The sequence below is a fragment of the Callionymus lyra genome, chromosome 5 (genome assembly GCF_982586985.1).
Source record: "Callionymus lyra chromosome 5, fCalLyr1.hap1.1, whole genome shotgun sequence".
NCBI lineage: Eukaryota > Metazoa > Chordata > Actinopteri > Syngnathiformes > Callionymidae > Callionymus > Callionymus lyra.
In genome coordinates this window covers 35,201,946-35,221,483 of record NC_141822.1, presented here as the reverse complement: position 1 = coordinate 35,221,483, position 19,538 = coordinate 35,201,946, and the positions used below count along the sequence as shown (strand labels likewise).

At 40.4% G+C, this 19,538-nt stretch overlaps 1 protein-coding gene across 2 annotated transcripts in view; it reads left to right on the top strand.

Moving 5' to 3' along the window:
* The window catches only part of col5a1 (procollagen, type V, alpha 1), a 70,442-nt gene extending 51,768 nt beyond the window's left edge, over nucleotides 1–18,674 (top strand). The window contains exons 31-66 of one of the 2 annotated variants that reach the window (XM_087792155.1): nucleotides 236–289; nucleotides 405–458; nucleotides 1,026–1,070; nucleotides 1,143–1,196; nucleotides 1,276–1,320; nucleotides 1,730–1,783; nucleotides 1,864–1,917; nucleotides 2,002–2,055; nucleotides 2,169–2,276; nucleotides 2,355–2,444; nucleotides 2,828–2,881; nucleotides 3,217–3,324; nucleotides 3,400–3,507; nucleotides 4,561–4,614; nucleotides 4,704–4,757; nucleotides 4,842–4,949; nucleotides 5,017–5,070; nucleotides 5,143–5,250; nucleotides 7,947–8,000; nucleotides 8,071–8,178; nucleotides 8,506–8,559; nucleotides 8,646–8,699; nucleotides 8,779–8,832; nucleotides 8,919–8,972; nucleotides 9,041–9,148; nucleotides 9,591–9,644; nucleotides 9,723–9,776; nucleotides 9,888–9,995; nucleotides 10,325–10,378; nucleotides 10,461–10,496; nucleotides 11,035–11,088; nucleotides 11,172–11,439; nucleotides 11,718–11,830; nucleotides 13,324–13,392; nucleotides 17,058–17,291; nucleotides 18,503–18,674. In XM_087792155.1, coding sequence (XP_087648281.1) covers nucleotides 236–289; nucleotides 405–458; nucleotides 1,026–1,070; nucleotides 1,143–1,196; nucleotides 1,276–1,320; nucleotides 1,730–1,783; nucleotides 1,864–1,917; nucleotides 2,002–2,055; nucleotides 2,169–2,276; nucleotides 2,355–2,444; nucleotides 2,828–2,881; nucleotides 3,217–3,324; nucleotides 3,400–3,507; nucleotides 4,561–4,614; nucleotides 4,704–4,757; nucleotides 4,842–4,949; nucleotides 5,017–5,070; nucleotides 5,143–5,250; nucleotides 7,947–8,000; nucleotides 8,071–8,178; nucleotides 8,506–8,559; nucleotides 8,646–8,699; nucleotides 8,779–8,832; nucleotides 8,919–8,972; nucleotides 9,041–9,148; nucleotides 9,591–9,644; nucleotides 9,723–9,776; nucleotides 9,888–9,995; nucleotides 10,325–10,378; nucleotides 10,461–10,496; nucleotides 11,035–11,088; nucleotides 11,172–11,439; nucleotides 11,718–11,830; nucleotides 13,324–13,392; nucleotides 17,058–17,291; nucleotides 18,503–18,649 — 2,937 coding nt within the window. In that variant the 3' untranslated portion in view covers nucleotides 18,650–18,674. Of the gene's footprint in view, nucleotides 1–235; nucleotides 290–404; nucleotides 459–1,025; nucleotides 1,071–1,142; nucleotides 1,197–1,275; nucleotides 1,321–1,729; nucleotides 1,784–1,863; nucleotides 1,918–2,001; nucleotides 2,056–2,168; nucleotides 2,277–2,354; nucleotides 2,445–2,827; nucleotides 2,882–3,216; nucleotides 3,325–3,399; nucleotides 3,508–4,560; nucleotides 4,615–4,703; nucleotides 4,758–4,841; nucleotides 4,950–5,016; nucleotides 5,071–5,142; nucleotides 5,251–7,946; nucleotides 8,001–8,070; nucleotides 8,179–8,505; nucleotides 8,560–8,645; nucleotides 8,700–8,778; nucleotides 8,833–8,918; nucleotides 8,973–9,040; nucleotides 9,149–9,590; nucleotides 9,645–9,722; nucleotides 9,777–9,887; nucleotides 9,996–10,324; nucleotides 10,379–10,460; nucleotides 10,497–11,034; nucleotides 11,089–11,171; nucleotides 11,440–11,717; nucleotides 11,831–13,197; nucleotides 13,267–13,323; nucleotides 13,393–17,057; nucleotides 17,292–18,502 lie in introns of both variants that reach the window. The other variant, XM_087792154.1, reaches the window with a different exon arrangement.
* The last annotated feature ends 864 nt before the right edge of the window (nucleotides 18,675–19,538 follow it).

Here is a 19,538-nt window from a genome sequence, read left to right as displayed (position 1 = left end):
TGCTACAATTACTCTTACAAGATACTGCTACTACCATTAAGATAAAACTACTGCAAGTACTAAGAACAGAACTACCACAAAAATCTACTACTGATACAAATACTATTAAAGTTACAACATATAAAATAAGACTTAAAATTTCACACTAAAATAGATATAATTGAATGAAGACTTACTAGTCAACAAGTAACCACGTTGAAGTTGACTGTCATATTAATGTTGATTATGTCTGCAGGGTAAACTTGGAGTGCCTGGATTGCCCGGGTACCCAGGAAGACAAGGACCAAAGGTAAGACAACCATTTCTTAATCAAACACCTTAACTAGTATGGAACCATCTCCAATGTGGTGTTTATTGCCTTTTCTTATTTTCATCTTTGCTTATTCTTTATCTTGTCTCAACAGGGATCACAGGGCTTCCAAGGCTTCCCCGGCGCCAATGGAGAAAAGGGAACTCGGGTATGTGGGAGCCTTATTAGTCCACTCATCCCTTCCAATGTGCGCCTCCTATAATGTATCAAAACACTAAAAATTAAGATTTTTATCAAGGACAGAGAGACAGCCCCCACTAACTGGCCTCTTTCCAATTTAAATCAGCAACTGCATCGTTTTTCAGTTGAAGGTTCTCGAGCAATGTTTAATTTTCTTTGTCTCTGGGACGGACCATTAGCTTTCCGCCAAGAGTAATGGTTTGCCACTTGGAGCAACAAGCTTTTCATCTTCACCTAGCGTTTGCTATGTTTATGAGACTCCAGACAGCAAAATGGGTAATAAAGAGCCATTAACACTGTTTCGCTGCCCTCGTTCCAAACTTTAAAGCTACACTGAAGATATAATTCTTTATTACACCGTGACACTATAATTATGATATAAAACAATATTATTCTCAGATAAAAAAATCTGGTCCTGTTCTTATGAAGATGTTTTGAATTAATGATGAGAAATGTTCTATAAGCTCTTCGCTGCTGCCTCATAGGAGTCATTGCATCCTTTTTAACGATCGGAATATTTTTTTCTTTTCTTCAGGGAACAGCTGGAAAGCCTGGACCACGTGGACAGAGAGGACCAACGGTGAGTTTCAAGTCATGTGTAGAAAATGAAAGATATGAGGACCAATTTATATTTCATTTTCTTTCACAACAGGGCCCCCGTGGAGAGAGGGGACCGAGGGGCCCAACAGGGAAAGCTGGACCAAAAGTATGTAAAGCTAAAATACTTGTTTTTTTAAACACAAGTACAAGTCTTTGCTGTTGAACCATTTATACTTTGTCCACAGGGAAACTCGGGAAATGATGGCCCACCAGGACCTCCAGGTGAAAGGGTAAGCCACATTACACTCATTGCGACAGTTTGAAACATTTATCTATGAAGACTCTATGGTTATGCAGAAGACTTACACGTCAATTTGCTGTTCATCAAATGGATGACAGTTAAAATCATGTGGGACACAAGGATGAAAGCAAATAAATGTATCAAACGTAATATTCTTAAAAATCGCATTGGCCATTCTCTTCCACTGGCTAAACACTACTGCCTTTATGCTAATGCATATTCCCTAGTTGGACACCATTCTTGTCATCTTCCCTATCAAAGCTGCTCCTAAGGCAACTTTCGTTCCCATTCATAGTCCCCTAAAGTAAAAAAAAATGGTCCTCCATTCCATATTAAGATCAGCCTTGAGTTTTAGAGTATAGTTTGACATCATTTATAAACGTGCCATGTTCTTTCAGGGACTTCCAGGACCTCAGGGACCAACCGGCTTCCCTGGACCAAAAGGGCCTCCAGTGAGTCCGAAGCTATGCACACATCAATATATTCATTATTCCATACATTAGCATATATTGACTTATGCTGAATTGCTCAGGGACCTGCGGGCAAAGATGGACTTCCTGGACATCCCGGCCAGAGAGGAGAGACCGTAAGTGAAATCAACTCTTAATTATTATTGTCATGGGTAAGTAGAGTTCAATGTCAATACCATTTGCTTTCTGTTTAAAATCAGGGATTTCAAGGAAAGACTGGTCCTCCTGGACCACCTGGTGTTGTCGGACCTCAGGTGACATTTACATCCTTCACTTTTTTCTATGATAATGCTAACACAGCCTCAGAGTTCACTAGCATGCTAAGCTGAAACAAGTAGCTTCATCCTGATTTATCTCTTCCTTTCAGGGACCAACTGGTGAGACTGGACCAATGGGAGATAGAGGACACCCTGGACCCCCAGGTCCTCCTGGTGAACAGGGTCTTCCTGGTGCCGCAGGGAAAGAAGGAGCAAAGGTAAGTTCTAATATATGATATATGGTCATGACTCAGCAATTCTTAACAGAATGAATGACTCTGCAATTCTCTTATCAGGGTGACCCAGGACCTGTTGGCCCAGCTGGCAAGGACGGTCCACCTGGACCAAGAGGTTTCCCTGGGGAGAGAGGTCTGCCAGGCCCTGTGGTGAGCGCTTATTCAACAGTTCTCACAATTCTGCTCACATTGTTGCATAAGAGTTCTGGGCTCTGCTATGTTCTGTGCCTGGATACACAATCTCAGCCCTCCGTGTGGGCTTCAGGACCAGAACTGTGCTCCAGGCTGTTTGCTAATGTTTTCTAAGTAGACAACTCCTCTGCTAGTTATGTAACCCACTCACATGCACATGTGACGGAAAGCTATCATAAAGAGTGGTATATTGTAACATTGATAAATGACTGTTCTGCAAGGCGACCAGAGAGGTTTTCAAATCTCCTGCAGAATATATTCCAGGCTGGTGTAAGGTTTGGTTTATGCTTTCAAATGACGTGTTAACTATACTAATGCCTTGTTTTTGTGTTTTTCTGCAGGGGGCTCATGGTCTGAAAGGCAATGAGGGTCCGCACGGTCCCCCCGGACCTGCTGTGAGTACAAACAACTCTCTTGTTTGCTCTACTTCAATTTCAGTTCATTGTATCGTCCATCAACGTTCCAAACTTTCATCCTGAGACTTCAGAATTTCTTGTCATTGTTACAGAAATATCTAGAATCGTAACTTAAACTTGTGCTATTTGATTTCAGAAAAAGCAGCACAAGAGGAAAAATATTAAACAAATGTCATAATAAAGAAATACTAATGTGTCCTTAATGAAACAGATGAAAAATGATATCCAGTATAAGTACAGTATTTACTGAATAAAAAAACGAAAGAAGACCACTCGTAGAAATATACATTCATGGAAATATGCTCTTGCTGTAGGGTTCCCCTGGTGAGCGTGGTCCAGCTGGCCCAGCTGGGCCCACTGGTCTACCCGGACGTTCTGGTCCTCAGGGACCCCCAGGACCTTCTGGAGAAAAAGGCGGACCGGTAGGATTTAAGATAAGAGAATAATTCTATGCTGAGTAACTAGATACTAACAGTTTCTTTATGAACTGATATCAGGGAGAAAAAGGACCTCAAGGCCCTGCTGGAAGAGATGGTATTCAAGGACCAGTGGGCTTGCCAGGACCTGGAGGGCCTCCCGGACCACCTGGAGAGGATGGAGACAAAGTGAGTTGGCTGCTACTATGCCTGTCCAAGTGACGAATACATAATTGTCTAGAGAAGATTTTTAACTGTGTGATTCAGCAGAAAAAAGAATAGCTCGACTTTCTGCCCGCGACCTTAACCGCTTCAACAGCAATTTGTCAAACAGAGTTTGCATTGATTAACTGATCTTCAGACAGAAAATGCCTCCAGACTCTGCTTTTGTTCCTCGACAAACACACAGGGGTGGGGAGGGGGGCTTGGCAGGATGTGTTGCCACTGTGTTCAGAGGAATCTCAAATTTGTGGTGACATTATTTACAGAGACACAAGCGGGGATGATCTGCATTGGTTCTTAACAGAGCCTTATGCTAGTCCCACTGGAGATGAGGGTTTGTCACACAAATAGAAAATATCTCACAAGCTGTTAGAACTTCTTCTAGAGAGCTTCAACATAACCACTTCAGCCAAAGAAAGGCTCAGGTTATTTGGACTACAGTGTAGACACCCACAGCTTGTGGAGGCAAAGTTCTCGCAGGGATTTGTGGTCTATTCCAGTCACTTGGCTGCGTGGAGCACCTCTGACTCATCCAACGTGATGAGTCTCCATCTGATGTGGGCTATTTTTGACACAAACAATTGGAATGTCAACAAACATACCAGCCCAAGTGATGGGTCTAAAGCCACTTAACAGCTTCTGTCACCTTCTGTTTTGTCAATTTCTAAGAAGCCAAACAGAAACACAAACATGCTCTCTGTCGTGTAGAGACACATTTCTATAAGACCAATGATACATTATGTAACAAGGTTGTTTATAGCACTTAGCAGAAAACATTTTGATTTAAATGTATGACATTTGAAAGTTGGAATTATAGGGAAAATTGTGTAATTTTATTAGAAATTCAGCTTTACTTCTTCCTTGTAAAATGTTCTCAGAAGTGTACTGCAGGGGCCTTTAAAATGTTCTGAGACAGGCTGTGACAAGTTTTTTAATAAATCTCACGGTCTGTGGTCTGGTGAACTTTTTTTGTGTGCACATTTAGTAGGTATTCATTCTTGTTTCTCTTTTATTCTTCAGGGAGAACTTGGTGAATCAGGCCAGAAAGGAGGCAAAGGAGATAAGGGAGAACATGTAAGTCCATCTTTAACTGCTAATGTGATTCTGCTATCCCTTTATGTCCTTCTCATAACATTATCCTTGCTTTTCAAAATTCTTTGCAGGGTCCTCCTGGCCCAACTGGACCTCAAGGACCTGTTGGAGCACCTGGCCCTTCTGTAAGTGTCAAGAGTGCTGTTTTGTTTTTTTAAAATCTCATTTCTGAGGCATTGATAACTAACTATTGCTGACATTTCTCTCAGGGTGCTGATGGGGAGCCTGGTCCAAGAGGTCAGCAAGGTCTGTTTGGTCAGAAGGGAGATGAAGGGTCAAGAGGTTTCCCTGGACCTCCAGGTCCAGTTGGACTTCAGGTAAATATTATGGTAGAGCATGTAATGCTTCTAATCCAATGTTTACAACTCTTTGCTCTCTCTTCAGGGCTTACCAGGACCACCTGGCGAGAAAGGTGAAACCGGAGACGTTGGTCAAATGGTGAGTCTTAGGGATTCAATGGGTATATATTTGAAGTAACCTCACTTGGTTAACTTTTCTTTCGCAACTAAGGGTCCACCTGGTCCCCCTGGAACAAGAGGCCCCTCTGGATCACCTGGTGCTGATGGCCCTCAGGGACCTCCTGGTGGTATTGGCAATCCTGGTGCTGTTGGAGAAAAGGTTAATATTTTATGCTCCTTGATGTTGTATAGTGCATATCTGCAGGGAAGACCACTATTGAGCTCAGTTTCAGAGTCATGACAGGTCTAAATGGTGTCAAAGCATGTTTAAGTTTGTAGCTTGTAAGACTGAGGCTACCATATAATAAAAAAAAGATTTCTAAGCAGTGATTTCAGGTTCTCGTTGAACTTTTCTGAGAACTTATTGAAACAATTCCCTCAGACCTACCACCTGTCTTAAGTCACTGGAATACACACAGTTTTGCTGCATGGTATGACACCTCACAAAAGTGCCTACATGATATGCAGGGATTCTGCTGCAACAACTAAAACAGACTCTACAACCAAAAATAACTAATAAATGGTAACAGATGAGATCAGAAGAAAATAGGTTATCGATTAAGCTATTGGGCACTTAACCAGCACCTCATCCCCTGCTGCAAAAATAATAACACAAGTGCAAAAAAGAGACAAAATCTGAATTAGAAAAAAAAACTAAAAACGTGAAGTTAACCAAAACATTGATATATCACCAAAATACATGTTGCCTTTTGGTCTGATCCAGATATTATGGTACTGGGTTCTCAACTACTTACTTTAAATTTTAGCCAATGTTATTTAGCAGTAGTATCCATATTTTCCCTTTGCCAGGGGCTGTCATCTCCTCCAACACTGATGGTGGGAGGGGACCATTTGAATATACAGTGAAGCAGCACTTGCGTTATTAAAATGATAAATGCATTGTTAAACGAGGCAGACGATGGGAATCAGTGAAGACTCTTATTTTTTTGGGCTATTTCATTATGAGAGGTCTGTTTTGGCAGCTAGACTGCAGTTTCTCATCACTTTGTGTCTCTAGTAATGGCCTGATTTGTTTTATGGGGTTCAGTCAATAGTGTCACTTTTGCTATGTTATCTTCTCCCTGGGGATATTCAGCTTGTGAATATAGAAAAAACAGAGATAAATAAAGTCACGCTGGAGGTACTTTTGACTGCCTGCGCTGCAGCTGAGCCGGCAATTTTTTTTATTGGCCAGTGCAGCGAGCGGAAAGCATCTGAGCTCAGGGTTTTTTAAGCATGAACTCATATGTCTGTGATGAGCAGATGTCTTTCATCCAAGCTTTTCCCTTGATCTCAGCGGACGTTATCAGAGCGCAGTGGTGATATAAATATTTCAAAAGTCAAGGATAATACATGTACACCGATCCTGAAGCTGTTTTTCTTTGTCAGCTGTGGCAACTTCATGGATGGTTTTGTGCTTGGGTACTAAAATCTTTAAAGACGGACCTGTGAGGTTGACCACTAAAAACACTATACCCCAATCAAAATGTTTATGTTTCTCTAAGGACTACATATTTATTAAATAGATAAAGAGGAATGAAGATGCTTTCAGTTCATGTGGATGAAAAGAAAACTACTTTTGTAAATAGATGGATACATATACATCAGTGAATATAGATGGAGAGTCACAAATCCAGAGGGCTACTCTCAATGTTGATAATACAGGTGTCTCAAAAATGACATCCTTTGAGATGTCCTTATCTGAGTGCCTATATGGTCAAGCACTCCATTGATCTAAAAAAAAGACTTGGTCTATTTATTTCCACTTTGCTTTTTTTAATGAAATTCCTTGACAAATGGTTTATTTAAAAAACAAATCTTAAGCTTGCATGCTGGATGTTTCATCAGGAAAAACAAAGATGGAAATCATAACATTTGAGCTAGCTTGGATAAGGTTTTCTCATTCATGCAGCTGTAGGACTTTAATCCACACACATGGATACAATATAGAAATGTGACCGATATTAAGACTGATACCAGGATGGACTTCCAATCAGCATCAACACTGATATTTATACATGTAAAGTATGCAGTATTCATACTGTTTGTCTTGATTGACACGTAATAAACATCCTTCTGCTGCAATAATTAAGACAAATACACAATTGTGAAATTGAGGCTGCTGTTAAAATATATATGTTTGAGGGAGGAGTGTGAGCAAAGTTTAAAAATCTCGGATCTTATATCCTTTTGAATAGTACTATGACTGCACCTCTTCTGTAAATGTATGTGATTTATAAGATAACAACTATGTTGAAGTAAATAGAATCTTAACATCCTTTTTAATTTACACTAAAGCTTGAGTCAAAACAACTGACAGAGGTGTCATGATGCCAGAGAACCAGCTGATACTGGCACTGTGTCTCAATGCAATAAAGAAGGACGGGTGGAAAGAGTAGTAGCGCATAAGTCTGTTGACAATGTTGATTCAACAGTTCAGGGAGGCAGTGCGATGCTGCTATTATGCTGCATCATCGCAGTGGCCAGTGTTTCTCATGCTCAGCTAAATCATATAGATTCCAATGCTACCCCACTCCAAACATGGCACCCACTAACACGACCGCCTTGACTCTTCTCTTACTGCAGCTGACAGTGAGTAAATATAGTCTATAGGTGAGCTTGAATCTAACAACGCCCAAGGAGTAGTAGGAGGGAGAGATATATGTGCAGGGTGCTAAAAGAGTTGCGAGGTCGACGTCCCCTCCAGGTCCAACCCTCTTATCTGACCACACTAGATGGATTGAAATCTATTATGTCAACTATTTCCTATACGAGCGTCAATGAATAATGGGCTTTTCAAAATCCCCTTGGATAAACGTATAAATTATTTGACTGTCTGTCTTTCTTTCTTATCAGGGAGATTCGGGAGAGACCGGAGAGCCAGGTCTTCAGGGAGAAGTCGGCCCACATGTGAGTTTTCGTTTTTTCATTCGCCATAGTTCATTTTATGTGAATAACATGAATTCCTTTTACATTCCAGGGTCCAAGAGGAGAGCGAGGTGAGAAGGGAGAATCTGGTCCTGCGGGTGCTGCTGGACCCCCCGGACCTAAAGGCCCTCCTGGAGATGATGGACCCAAAGGAAGCCCAGTAGGTTCCTTGTAATTCAGGGCAGCTAGACTGAATGTCTGCAATGAATAAACAAAACACCTAATAAAACATTTACTCAGGTTGACATATCAGGTTACCCGAAAATGTTGGTAAATAAATAAACAAACCGATATGAATCAGTCAAGTTTACTGAAAAATTATATAAACACTAGGACATCCAGATCTTATATCTATGTTAGATAACACCAATATTTTGTTTGAGTTGACACAGCCATGTCCAGACTCAAATCTCACAAACCTAGCTTGACAGATCTAATGTTTGACTGGTCACAGAACTTCAAAGTATTTACCTTTTTTTTATCACAGGGCCCAAGTGGTTTCCCTGGTGACCCTGGTCCCCCTGGAGAGCCTGGTGCAGCTGTATGTATACCAGGGGAAAAAACAAGTGTAATCCTTTATTTGGATGTTACCTCTAATTACCTCTATTAATTTCCTCACACAAAAAGGGTTTAGACGGACCATCTGGTGACAAGGGAGATGACGGAGAAGCTGGTCAGCCTGTAAGTACATTTCTTTTGTTTTTATGATTCCTGATTACAAGATGCGCAAGTGACGTAAACACTGTGATTTTGAATATAGGGCTCCCCTGGACCAACTGGAGAGTCCGGTCCTTCTGGACCACCAGGAAAGAGAGTGAGTTGAGTTATGAATAAAAGACAAAAAGGACACTTAAATGTTGAGGTCTGTGTATTTAATGTAGCTTTATTATTCCAATACAGGGACCACCTGGAGTTACCGGCCCCGAGGGACGGCAGGGAGAAAAGGGAACCAAGGTAGATACCACTAGGTAACATTGTAGCAAAGGAGACAAACAATATTTGAACACTGCTTCTGTTTAAAGGGAGAATCCGGTTTGGAGGGTCCCCAAGGAAAGACAGGCCCTGTAGGCCCTCAAGGATCACCTGGCAAGCCTGGTTCTGAGGGACTCAGGGGTATACCTGGCCCAGTTGTAAGTCTTTTAGAGAGAAAGCTACCAGGTTTAATGGTTACAGATGTTGTTCATTTATTCATTTATTTTTTTAAGTGCAGTTCTCTGACACACTTGAGAAGTATGAAGCAAACAATTGTGATCATACATAAAGAGCCAGATTTGGTCTTCTCAAAGTATCCTAATGAAAGACATTACTCCATACAGCTGACACATTCAGTAGTATTTAAATAATGAACTCGGAAAAAATGAAAAGGTGTCTACAGTGAAAGAATGTAAGGATACAATGTAAGAAAAGGAAAAACAACATATATTATTTTATGAAAAGTTTCAAGTAACATCACTTATGTCAAGCAGTTTATATTCCCTCTGTCCTATTTTAGGCTCTTTAATAACTGTGAATAAATGGATATTATTATATTCTACTATTTGACTTAAATGCTCTTATTTTGTTTTCTGTCAGGGTGAACAAGGTCTACCCGGTGCACCAGGTCCAGATGGACCTTCAGGCCCAATGGTACGTCACATCACTCAAGGTTTAGTTGTGTGTGTGTGTGGGATGAATTTAGAACTGCTTCTGTGATGCGTCCTGCAGGGTCCTCCAGGTCTGCCTGGTTTGAAGGGAGACTCAGGTGTCAAAGGAGAGAAGGTGAGTCTGGTAGTGCCTTTGAGATGGATTCTGTTTTCCTGCAACTGTCGCCCATTAGCAGAGCACATTATTGATGTGGTGTGGTGTGTTTGTGTCATGTTCTCCCCCCAGGGACATCCCGGCCTTATTGGTCTTATCGGACCTGCCGGTGAACCTGGAGAGAAGGGTGACAGGGGTCTCCCTGGACCTTCAGGGTCTACTGGTCCAAAAGGAGACAACGTAAGAAAAGAAAAGCCCAATTGGAAAACAAAGATGTTTGACATGGATGTTTATTTAAACTTATTTGTAGCTTTTATCAGGTATAATCATGATATGATTCAATCTGTATCCTCAGTGAAATTATTTAAAAATGTTGTAATTTTATTCCTAGTGTTAAATTGATTATAAACTTAACATGTAAGTCACAAACAAATAAATATGAAAATGTTCATTAAACTTTTTTAATTCATACAAAGAATTAAGTAGATCAACACATCCTTTTGAAAATAATAGATTCAAGTGTTTTCTTCCTTGCCAGCTACAATGACCTGTTTTCTTTTTACCTCCAGGGAATTAATGGTCCTTCTGGCCCACTTGGTCCCATCGGTCCTCCTGGTTCTCCGGTTAGTAAGACAGAACTAAATGAATTACAGTCACACATCCAAACAAAACAATCCATTTAACTGAAATGATTGCATCTTGCAGGGTCCCCCTGGTCCCAAAGGAGCTAAAGGCTCATCGGTAAGTTTTCACGCCGTCCTTCACAATCACAAAGGGGAGTCATCCTTGCTTGGCCTGATTGAGAAGTTTAAAAAAGTAATGTGTTCAACTTTAACAACTCCTGCATTACTGCTGCTATTTATACAGTGGTAAAACCACCTCACATGCTCCAGGCAAGGTTGCCGCTGTATTCTCGGCTCATAAACAAAACAACTGCAACACAAAAAGTCAAGATTGAAATTTTGAGCTTCTTTTCTAAAGGCAGAGAATCATCTTCCAGGTATTGTTTATTACACCTTGCCTGTTACATCTTAGGATTTAAAATTCACAATGAAATCAGAAATTGAAATTCAAAACGGTTTTCATAATGTAAAATGACAGGGTAAAATGAAAACTTTTAAATCAAATATGAATTTTTAATTAAAAACAAATAATAAACCGTTAAAATAAATAAAACAAGCAACAAAAAACACACATTCATTTGTTATTATAAAAGAATCAACATTTAAGGTGAACGAAATTCAATTAATATCTTACCAGATTCTTATTTGTATTACAGGGTCAAACTGGTCCTAAAGGAGAAACTGGTACCCCAGGACATCCTGGTCCTCCAGTAAGTAATGGTTTTGAAATACCAACAGAAAATTGATAGTACTGCCATCATATCTTACCCATACTGTGACCGCTCCATCACAGGGCCCTCCCGGAGACGTCATCCACCCACTCCCCATCCAGGGCTCCATGAAGGGCAGGACGCGCCGTAGCATCGACGCCAGCCAGATGATGGATGATGCCGCTACTGACGCCAACTACAAGGACTACGATGATGGCATGGAGGAGATCTTCGGATCGCTCAACTCCCTCAAGTTGGAGATTGAGCAGATGAAGCACCCCTTGGGAACGCAGGCCAACCCCGCCCGGACCTGCAAGGACCTGCAGCTCTGCCACCCAGACTTCCCTGATGGTGGGTATTTTGTGATTTTCTTTCACAAGTGTACCTTTATATCAGTGACATATGAGTCTGGGGGGCTTTCTTTCTGGTCAGTGTTATAAATTAGAAGGCCAAATGGCCAGGCTGTCCTCTACATCTCCAAAAGCTCTTAATAATGATGTAAATACCAGTAGAATAAGAAAGAGATTCATTGCTGGAAAACCCACTGGAGCGCAGACATAAATTGAGTAAGGAAGTGTGTGAGGTGTTGCTCTCATCAGACCTGGTTGATTTGTTCCTCTGGTCCACAGGCGAGTACTGGATTGATCCCAACCAGGGCTGCTCCAGGGACTCCTTCAAGGTTTACTGCAACTTCACAGCAGGTGGCGAGAGCTGCATCTTCCCTGAAAAGAAATCTGAGGGGGTGAGTGTGGAGGAGTCTGAACCCACAGCCACATACACAGAACAGCATTATACTCTCCTAATGTAATTAACACCAGTGGCAGTTTTCACTTTACTTTTACTTCTGGAGGGTCCAGAATCAACATTATATTCTGGCCACAAAAATCTGTACTTATTTGCTATGAAAGTTTTCTTAAGCTCACCGCACACGACAGTTAATTCCACAACTCTAAATTCGTACCACTTATATATACATATATATATATATATATATATATATATATATATAGCTAGTTCTATCCTGACTGGGTTCCATCACACATTGACATGGTTTTCATATGTGTGCAATGGTACTCGGGTTTACGAGTTCCGAGCAACTTCACTACAGAACCGAAGTCTGGAGTTACAGGTAGATCAACATGATCGAAAGTGAGGTGAGCTGGAGAGAGTCGTCCTTAAGAACAATGCTACCCCATCCAGCACCAACACACCCAGAGACAGTCAACTTGTTTCATTCAATTCAATTCAGTATAAATTGTTGAATATTCTAAATATCCGGCTTATTCCATTTAAGTGAATACTTTCATTTTTAAAAACAAATTTTATACCTAGACATTAAGATCATCAAGAAATTGAAGAAAACAAGGCCAGATATCTTCGCACTTGAGTGTTAAACTAAGGTTGAGTAGTTGATGAAAGAGCTTTACTATCAGGGGACTTGCGAATGAGTGCATGTCTCTAACTTTAGACTGCCACTGAGCGATTGTCAACGTCACTAGTCGCCCCCCACAGGCCTCACAGGAGAGGAGTTTGCTTAAGCTGAGAATAATGAAGCAGCAGGTCAGCGGTGATCCACGGCTCTCATTTGTAGCACAGCTGGAATGTGAAAATCGGGTCCTGTGAAGTCTAAAAACACTTTGATAATAGATCTAAGTCTGCAAGTGTCTTACATCATCAAATGAATATTTAACCTCATCAGAGTTCAAGGACCATGCTTTGCTGGCTGGTTGGATAGGTTTAAACAAATGTATTTATCTTTACTATTTAGTGATGACAATACTGATTCAAGTTAAGTTCTTTAGAGGTGGAAAATAAAACCACTTTGAAATGACCTGTAATAAAGAGCAAATACAATAGAACAACCTTCCATGTTCTTCTGACTTCCCTCTGAGGTATGATTGAATGAATACACATGGATTTGAGCTGATTGTCTTTAACCACCTTGATGTGAATGTGTGTGACAGGAAGTGACTTCAGAACTAACAACTATCCTCAGGTCCCTAACAGGTTTAGGTCTGAGACGCGGAGCACAACCAGACTACGGGTGGAGCTCACAAACTTTCCTTTTTTTCTTGAACTCACATTTCCCTCTGTTGATCGCGCCTCTAGGCCAGGCTCACGTCCTGGGCAAAGGAGAGTCCCGGCTCCTGGTTCAGTGAATTCAAACGTGGTAAACTGGTAAGCCTGCCTTACTTCCATAACCCCTTTCCCTGAACGCCTGTTATGTTTTTACAGAGCAAAATGGCAAAATGGCCCAAAGACTCGCCAGGCACCTGGTTTAGTCACTTCAAGAGAGGTTCCCTGGTAAGTGAGGTCGCAGAGTCCTTGTCGCGGCGGGGACTCTGTGTACCTGAGGCACCCTGCATGGTACTCAAAGTATGCGTTAAAAGCACTGGACGACTGCGGAGCATGACTCAGCACGATCTGCACACACATGGTTCAGAAACAACGATGCTCTTGAGAAGGTCAGGAGTATGGAATGAAACAAACTGGTCTTCACACAACCTTCACTGAGTGCATTTCAGTTGGCTATGGTCAGAGACATAGAGACAGCTGGCTGGAGCTGTGGAGTGTCAATGAAAGGATCATGATACATCCAGCAAACATAATTATTGTGTGAAGACCCACGTGTGTTCAATCCAGAGACAGAGCCATGTCATGAATTGTCTTTATTGTAGCAAAATGTAGTTGTTGAGGTTATTCACTTTTAGTTTTAGCTGAATTTGTTTAAATTGTATTTGTTTTTCAAATTTTCATTTATTCCTCCCAAATGTTTTATGATATAGCTAAAATATTGAAAATTTAGAATGGTTCTTCAATTTCTTTGAAAAATAGCAAGAGATTATATCATTATTCTTCATGCCAGTACCTTCAGTTGTTACTCTCAGGTGGTAGCAGCTGCACCAAAGAAGCTGGGGTGTTTTTTCCTGAAAAAGAAAGGTTCAGAATTGAACTAAATGTATTTCTTTTAATTAAATACTATGTAAATCTATTTTATATTAATTTTTCTGGAAATTTTATTTCAATAATTTTTTTTTTAACATTTTACTTTTTCATTTATTTAGCTTAGATACAACAATCCTGCAATGTTATCAAAGTAATTCTTTATTTGGTGTCAGATGTTTCTGACCGCAACTATTTTCGATCTTTTTTTATAAGAAGTGAATTTCTTTGACATTTTTTTCTTTTTTCTTTTGAAATATGAATATTAATGTATATATAATTCATTATCATCTCCCCCAGCATCTTTTGCTGCTTAATTTTAGACTAAATTAATGTGATGCAATTTTTAAAATAAATGAGTAAGGTAACGATGAAAACCATACTTTCATCATACGACTCTGTCGTCTCCTCCTTCTAAAGAGCATCAACGGACTGTACGCTGAAACCCTCCTGATTCAGACGGCATTAGCATCAGATTGGAGTTAAAACAAAGTGACAATGAGACAGAAAATAAAATCACTTTGCTCCTTCCAGATTGTTTACATTTGAGCTAATGGGGTATGTGTCGGCCACCTTTCCTTCACACGGAACAGAGACTGTCTCAGAGTCTCCTCGGCTGCACTACCTTTGACATGACTTGAATAGATCTTGCCGTCTGAATCAATTGGGTCAGACGCTCGGTCAGAGATCCCAGGGGCTTCTGGGAAGCCCAGTCACTGCTGACTTGCGGCTGTGATAATAAAGAGGTAATGTTTTTCTGATGATGGCACGCTGGGATGAGCGCCGGCACTGAAACTGCACCAGTATTTTTTCTCCTGTGAATTTAGAATAGATTTACACACAGATTTGAAAATTAGAAGAGGAATGTTTGATCTTAATTGTTAATGTTTTTATTTGTATACTTGGTTCAGAGCTCATATTATGTTTGTCTCACATCAACCATGTCTTATCAACCAGAGTGTTTCTCTGCTGCAGTGCTCAGCCATGTCAAAAGTGTCCTGAAGATGCTGTGACCTATTTTAAGTGAAATCTATTTCATGCTCTTAGTTTGGTTTCCTGCCCAGCTGCAGCTGGAGGTAGACGTACCGTTTGCTGTAGAACTAGTTAAACAGGCAGTAAAAAAGCAAGTAAAAATATAAAAATACATTCCGTTAACTGGGAATAGTTCTAGTACATGTTGTAAATTAAATACATTTCAGAAACAAAATAATCCGACAAAAGGTTTGAAAGTTTCATCTTACACTTGACGCTGAAATGTAACAATGGTGCAGTTAAGGTGCCGGTTCTCTGGGTGTTTGCATGTGCACGAGAGCAGAGGTGTGATTGTTTGCATGGGTCTGGACCTGCCACGGACTCACCGATGGTCCTGCACCGCTCCATCTCTGGCTGCACGGCAAGAAAAGCTGCATGAGGTTCACTCTGACTTAGCTTTTCTAAAAGAAAGAGACAATGTGGCGCTCACGGACCCCTGACGGTTGGTATGCAACAGTTACCGGATTTCAAACCAACTGTGACGCTCTGAGCGTCCTCAGTAGTGCTGGAAATGATCGTCACTTAAGCTCTGCAACACGACCTACGAAAGGACACTAAATCCAGCTAATGGCGGGTTAATTAACAAGCAATTAACACTTAATCAATGCAGCACATTTCCTGCTGAGAGAATTTGATTTCCACCACTTTTAACCTCATTTGTGTACTCTGGTGGTGTTTTTACATAATTGTATAATTAAGGCTTGAATTAGCGGTTGTTAAACTCATTTTTGAAACACAACTTTAGATTTATTTTGAAGATTTACTCAAATGCATTTTGACGAACTCAAGATAAAGTTGTTTTTAATATCCAGCTCGAGAGAAAGTTTATCACCTTAAGAAGTTTCACACAAACTTAAACACACTGTTAGTGATTTTGAAAAGTCAAGACTGGATGGAGTCATTCGAGCAGCTGCATATTGAGAGGCAAAGATGGAATCGCCGAGTTGCTTTGTCTTCACACAAGCCTTCAAACTTTCCACATCGACATCTGACTTACACCAGACATTTGACTAGTGTGCCTTGAAACTGTTACCAATAAAGATAATTTAGTAAACATCGATAATCGATGTCAACAATTGCATGGGAAACTTCAACCAGAACTTTGTAAAAAATACAGAAGGGGAAACCTGCTTTTAAGAATTAAAATCAAATAAAACCTTTAATATTGCATGTTGTGGTATATTCAAAGCTGCATAAAACATACATTGACATGCTATTGGTTCCAGTAACATTACATGAGAAATTTGTTAGTGGGGCCCAAAGAAATAAAAAAATATATATGTGCTATTGAATATAATTGCTGCTTAGAAGGAGTTTATTTAATAAAATTTTTTTTTTTTTCTCTAAGCCTGGTTCCAGTAACATTACATGAGAAATTTGTTAGTGGGGCCCAAAGAAATAAAAAAATATATATGTGCTATTGAATATAATTGCTGCTTAGAAGGAGTTTATTTAATAAAATATATTTTATTTTTTTCTGTAAGCCTCTTGACTTGTCAAAATGAGTAAACCCAAAATCTTTGGAAACAAAACTTCTGATTCAACCTTCTTCTTCTTGTTGTAACCACTCCAGAACTTTTTTTTATTTTCCCTTATTTTTTTTTATCTGGGCAGTCCGTTAATATAATCCTGACATTCAACCGCTCCGCGGTACAAAAAAGGTTGGGAACCCTGCTTTAGATGACCACAAAAGACTGGCCAGGCTAGGAAAGGGTCTATGCCTTGCTGCCTCACGTTATTGCTACAAATTGGAAAACCACCTCAGAGTGCAGTGTAATTGGCTTTGGGAACCCTGCAACTGTGTTGTCTCAGCAGCAAAGCTGCTACCAAACATTTTCTTTCAGCAGGAAATTGTTGTTTTATAGTTTTGAAGCATTTATTAGTTCTGACTGAGCACTAAAGATAGAAAAGTACCTGTACCTTACCCCACCTACTCCTGTCTTGGTGTTTGACGTTTCTCAGAGCAACACTCAATACCAGCTCCTCTCTTAAAGCTCTCCTACGTGGATGCCGAGGCCAACCCCATTGGCGTGGTCCAGATGACCTTCCTGCGACTCCTGAGTGCCGCCGCCAGACAGAATGTGACGTACAACTGCTACCAGTCGACGGCCTGGAATGACCAGGAACAGGACAACTATGACAAAGCAATCCGCTTCCTTGGCTCCAACGACGAGGAGATGTCTTACGATAACAACCCCTACATCCGCGCCATCGTGGATGGTTGTGCGGTAAGTTTTACGAAAATATCGTGTGGGATTTCAATGGCTATATATTCACAGTATTTGAGTTCCGTATTGAGGAGTTAGTACTTTTGTTAGAATTGACAACCTTATCCGTTCCAAAGGTCGGGATTGATGAGGAACTAGATCTTCTTTTCCAAACTAAATCAGGGAGTCATTGCTGATTATCACATGATATTATCCTTAACTTCCTTCCCCAGCACGTCACCCCGATATAAACAATGTAATATATCTGCATCTGGTTATAGGCACAGCAGAACTAGTATACTGTAGTTGACACAGTGGATCTCTCAGTTGTGTTTGAAGTGGACGGGTGGAAGGAAATTTGGAAATTAGATGTATGTCCCGGTTTTGATGCCTCTGTCCAAAAACAAGCTGAGATTAAACAACGACTTGTAAATGGTCATCAAGTTGTAGCCCTAGACTAGCAGCGACTTTATTGTTAGTCCTACATAAATTAATCCACCTCATAATAGAATCAATATAACAGCAAGGCTGGAAAATCATACAGAATCACACATCTATCTAATCTAATCGAATCTAATACTTACCAAAATAAATATAGGATGTTAAGCAACACTTGATTTCTGGAGGAAATCATTAAAGAAGCTCATTCAGATCAAATTCAACATTAACAGTAGAAAACTAAGATCACAGATAAACCGGCCAAATTTTAGCCTAATGATTACTGACCCGAGAGCTGATTGACTCCCGCATTTACCCGTTTTCATTCACTTAAACCTCTTAGAGGCCAGCAATCTTTATTCTGCTGGCCTACCGCCTGATGTATGTGACATCACTTGCTAGCTGAAACATGATTCGATAAAAAACTCTAGCAGAATGACCTACTACACATGTTTAATTTTGTAGTGTTTAAGTATGTTTGGCCACTAGAAAATGCCTTGCTGAGACTCAGACTCGTCCTTATTTCTGCTCAGTATGTTTTAGTCAATGTCTGTCCGTCTTTTTACAAAACAAGTGGATCCTCAGTTCTTTTGAAGGAGATCTGCACTGCTGTTGTCTTTTTTCTAACTGTGACGTGCAAAGCAAGTTTCTCCCACCTAGTGGCCTGCAGAGGCAATTGCTATCAGTGACATTTAAATGTTGTGTAAAGATGTATAAATAGATCAACCTAATGAAGGTGCTTCGGAGATGATTGATCATCATCCAAACTCAACGTACACATCTCTGCCCCGCAGATGAAAAAGGGCTACGAAAAGACAATACTGGAGATCAACACGCCGAAGGTGGAGCAGGTCCCATTTGTGGACATCATGTTCAACGACTTCGGCGGCCCCACGCAGAAATTCGGATTCGAAGTGGGCCCTGTCTGTTTCATCGGCTAAGACTGAAAAAAACACACCAAAATACCTATTTTATTTTCTCTAAAAACAATTGAAACAGAATTCTATTTGTGTAAAAACATGTCTACGTCCAAAGTTACAGTCTTTTTTGGAATAATAAATTCTAGACCTGGAAACCTCAGTGTGCCTTCTCCATCACATGCAAGTTTTGAAACTGTCACACGCTTGCACACACACGTTTGGTTACATCAACGGGCGACGACAAAGGACTCTTTTGATTGGCTCTTTATATGGCTTCTCCCTGATTGGTTCTCCAATGCTTTGTTTGTGCATAATTGTCTCCCGCTGCTCTTCCGGAGTGGCCCTTTTTTATATATATAAATATATATATAAATATTTTAATTGTTTGTAAGTACATTCTGTATATTTTATTTCTTCTTCCTGGTTATTTGTTTTGCTTCGGGCTTCAAAACGTGCATGTGACTTTAGAGACACAGGGAAATCAAATCTGACATGTAAATTGAGAACAGGAGGTCCCTCGTTGTGGAGCACATCGTGTTGTAATTTAAGAAATAAAAGCTCTGTGATATTATATGAAATGAAAGAAAAAAACATTCCTCCTGGCGTGCTTCCAAGCGGTGGCGAATATTAACTTAAAACAGATTTTAATATTTTTTTGCTGTCCGACGATGCGATTGGAGTCACACGAGGAAATAGGTGCTATTTTCTCTCCTCTGTGGTGCTACGTATTCTCCTGTGGGAATTTGGAGACCCCTGCTATCTCGCTCATTTGTGCATGTTCTTGTGCCGCCACGCATCTTTTCAACACACCCAGCCAAAGAAAACCAAAGAAAAGGGGAAGGGGCTTATTTGAAATCTATTTTTTTACAATTTGTTATTGATGTAATCACACGAAAGTTGCTTGCTGGTC